Source organism: Athene cunicularia (assembly GCF_003259725.1).
Source record: "Athene cunicularia isolate RWA chromosome 23 unlocalized genomic scaffold, athCun1 chr23_part1, whole genome shotgun sequence".
In the NCBI taxonomy this organism is placed as follows: Eukaryota; Metazoa; Chordata; class Aves; order Strigiformes; family Strigidae; genus Athene; species Athene cunicularia.
This window is the reverse complement of record NW_020799130.1, coordinates 3,707,706-3,710,680: the sequence shown is the minus strand read 5'-3', so window position 1 is coordinate 3,710,680 and position 2,975 is coordinate 3,707,706. Positions and strand designations below refer to the sequence as shown.

At 42.6% G+C, this 2,975-nt stretch overlaps 1 protein-coding gene across 1 annotated transcript; it reads left to right on the top strand.

Annotated features, from left to right (window-relative positions):
• The first annotated feature begins 207 nt into the window (after positions 1 to 207).
• STMN1 (stathmin 1) lies at positions 208 to 2,975 on the top strand. The gene is made up of 4 exons (XM_026863271.1): positions 208 to 250; positions 993 to 1,165; positions 1,947 to 2,138; positions 2,482 to 2,975. The coding sequence occupies exons 1-4, from the start codon at positions 238 to 240 to the stop codon at positions 2,548 to 2,550; spliced, it is 447 nt and encodes a 148-aa protein (XP_026719072.1). The 5' UTR covers positions 208 to 237; the 3' UTR covers positions 2,551 to 2,975.

The following is a 2,975-nucleotide window of genomic DNA, read 5'->3' as shown; positions in this document are numbered from 1 at the left end:
GTTCCTAGCGATGTACATCAGCCTCAGCCCCCAAGACTGACTGGGGTTACAGACTGCAGTAACCTGCCTGACTGTCTTTTGTTCAGGAGGTCTGATGATGCTTAGCAAATTTTATTAGGAGTTAAAAGAAATCAAATTCTTACACTTACTGTTCAAAGGTATGTCTCTTTGTTATCTAGGAATCCAATCGATTGAAATTCTCCCTGACTTGGCTTCTGAAGTCGTATTTTCTTGGTCATGGCTACTTCTGGTACGTAGTATTATGTACTAAATGCTCTTATGTCTTATTTTTTTTGCTCGTAACTTCCTCAAATTAAAAAAAATCTAATATAGTAAAATAAACTGTCATCACCATGCCTTTTTCCCATCTCTAGGCTGCTTTGGAGAAGCTGTTAAAACTGGGTGCTTGTGAAAACATACCGAAAGCCCTCTCAGACTAGGCTGTTAGCAGATGGGCTTGAGCTCATCTGCATGCCATCTGCTCCGTTAACAGAACTGACTATCATCTAGACATCTTGGTGATCAAAACTGGTGTGCTGGTACAACTGACACCGTGCAGGGCTGACGTGCCTGTTCATAGGTGTTTGAAGGCAGAACACTGGCTCACATATTTCTTTGAAAACTGATTTCAGTTTTTAGCTATGTCAGGTTGTAGGGGAGCACCTTGAAACTCTTCCTCAGGCTTGCTGTTGGAGAATGATTTTATTTTTATCAGTACTTCACATGCAAAAAAGAAACTTGTTTTCATGACCTTGAGTATCAAAGGCTAAAATAAAATGTCAGGTGCCTGGATAACGTAATATCAAGTAAGAATTGGAAACAAAATCGCATGCCACATTTTTGAATGGTGGTGCTGCTGCTTAAAACTGTCAGCTCAGGCTCCTTAAGTGAGCTTTATGGCATTGAAGTTTTGAAGGCTCTTGTTCAAGTTACCTAAGCCAGTTCCTGGCTTTTAAAATACTGTTTGTTTGGGATTTTTCCCATGTTCCTAGATATTCAAGTGAAGGAACTGGAAAAGCGTGCCTCTGGGCAGGCATTTGAGCTGATACTCAGTCCCCGCTCAAAAGAAGCAGTCCCAGAATTCCCTCTTTCTCCCCCAAAGAAGAAGGATGTGTCATTGGAAGAGATTCAGAAGAAGTTGGAAGCAGCAGAAGAGAGACGTAAGGTAAATTTGAAACAGTGTAAGTGGGCTCTGCTCAGCTAGTCTAAGTTGTGTGGGTTTTTTTTAAAATTTACTTGCTGCTTGGGACAAGTGATCAGCAGTTTGTATAATGGTAAATGGAATATTCGTTTAACTTTGGAATCTCTGGGGCTCTTACGAACCTTTGTTATGGTCTGCAAGGCTGTAGCTTTCTTCCTGAAGTGATCTTGAATGGGAGAAAACGTCTAGTTGAGAGGGCATGGTTTTTCATGAAGCTGTTTTTTCTTGTCTTTAACATCTAACGGATTCATTTTCTCCTAGAAAATGTGATGGTGGATCTGTAATGAGAAGGTTTGTGAATACAGTGTCTGATTCGATGCAGAATCTTGCTGATGAGGTGTAGCTGGGAGCCCCTGGGGTGTGCAGAAGTTTATTAAGTGAAGTGCAGCCTGCTGTGAGACCTCAGTCACAGTGATTCACCATTCTGAGAAGTGGGGCTCTTCTAGGAAAGATCTGTCGATGTTAACATAAAAATCTGTGTTTTTTCCAGAGGAATCCCATTTAACAGCACTTGGAAGTAATGACAGCAACTTAACTTTCCTTATAGTTTATATAGTAATGGTGAAATGTGGGTTATGTGAGTGGGGGGAGCTCTGTCCTGCATCACGAAGTTACATTGTTCTCTGGTAAAATAGCAAAAAAAAAAAAAAATCTTTTTCTCATGGGAGTTGTGAACATCTCGACTGTGGCTGCCTCTGTAGTTCATCTGTTTTATGTTCAAAGCCTGCGTCCTCTGTTTTGCTAGTCTCATGAAGCAGAAGTCTTGAAGCAGCTAGCTGAGAAGCGGGAGCATGAAAAAGAGGTGCTTCAGAAAGCAATTGAAGAAAACAACAACTTCAGCAAAATGGCAGAGGAGAAGCTGACCCACAAAATGGAAGCTAACAAAGAAAACCGCGAGGCACAAATGGCTGCTAAACTGGAACGCTTGAGGGAGAAGGTGGGTGTAGAGTCTCAGGGAGAGAGTTTATCCATGTTCCAGACTGTGAAAACAGGCTAAATAAAGCCAAGTGAATGTCCAAGTGAGGGGGGGGTGCTGTGACTAGATGGACATCCTTGGGAGTTCTGTGGTGGTATCATCTCGAAAGATGATTAAATCTGCAACAGACTTTGCAGAAATCCTCCTCTTGGGGGAGAGGGGATGGATGGAGTTAGTGCAGCATCTCCCTCTCTCTCCTAAGGCTTTGGTAGCTTGGCTGGGCTGGGGGGTGAGAAGCAAGGCAGGGCCTGCCCTGCCTCCCTGCACTGGGGCAGCTAACTGCTTCCCTGCTGTTGCCTTTCAGGACAAGCATATTGAAGAGGTTCGAAAGAACAAAGAAGGCAAAGACCCTGGTGAGGCCGAAACCGACTGACTTCATTCTGGAAACTGACTCTCTCCCCCTCCTCTAAATATCCAAAGACTGTACTGGCCAGTGGTTTTATCTTTGGTTTTGTTTTTTTTTTTAAGTTTCTAGAAACTGATGTAGAACTGTAAAATTAGATCCAAACTGTACACTTTCTTTGGGGGCTAGAGGGGAGACCTTACATGTTTCACTTTTTCTAAAGTGTTGTCTTTCCAGTGTAGCTATCTTCTTGTTGCATCCTTTTCTACTCCAGTGCGCTTGCTACTGGGTTGATGGCTAGTACTGTATCAGCTCTGTAAGACATTTGTGAAAGGAATATGTAGTATACTGTTCCATGCTGAATATCTGTTACACTTCAAAAATCTGACTGTCCCAGTCTGCTGAAATACTGCTGTAACTGAGTGACTAAATAAAGCTGCACAGTGCTGTTATCA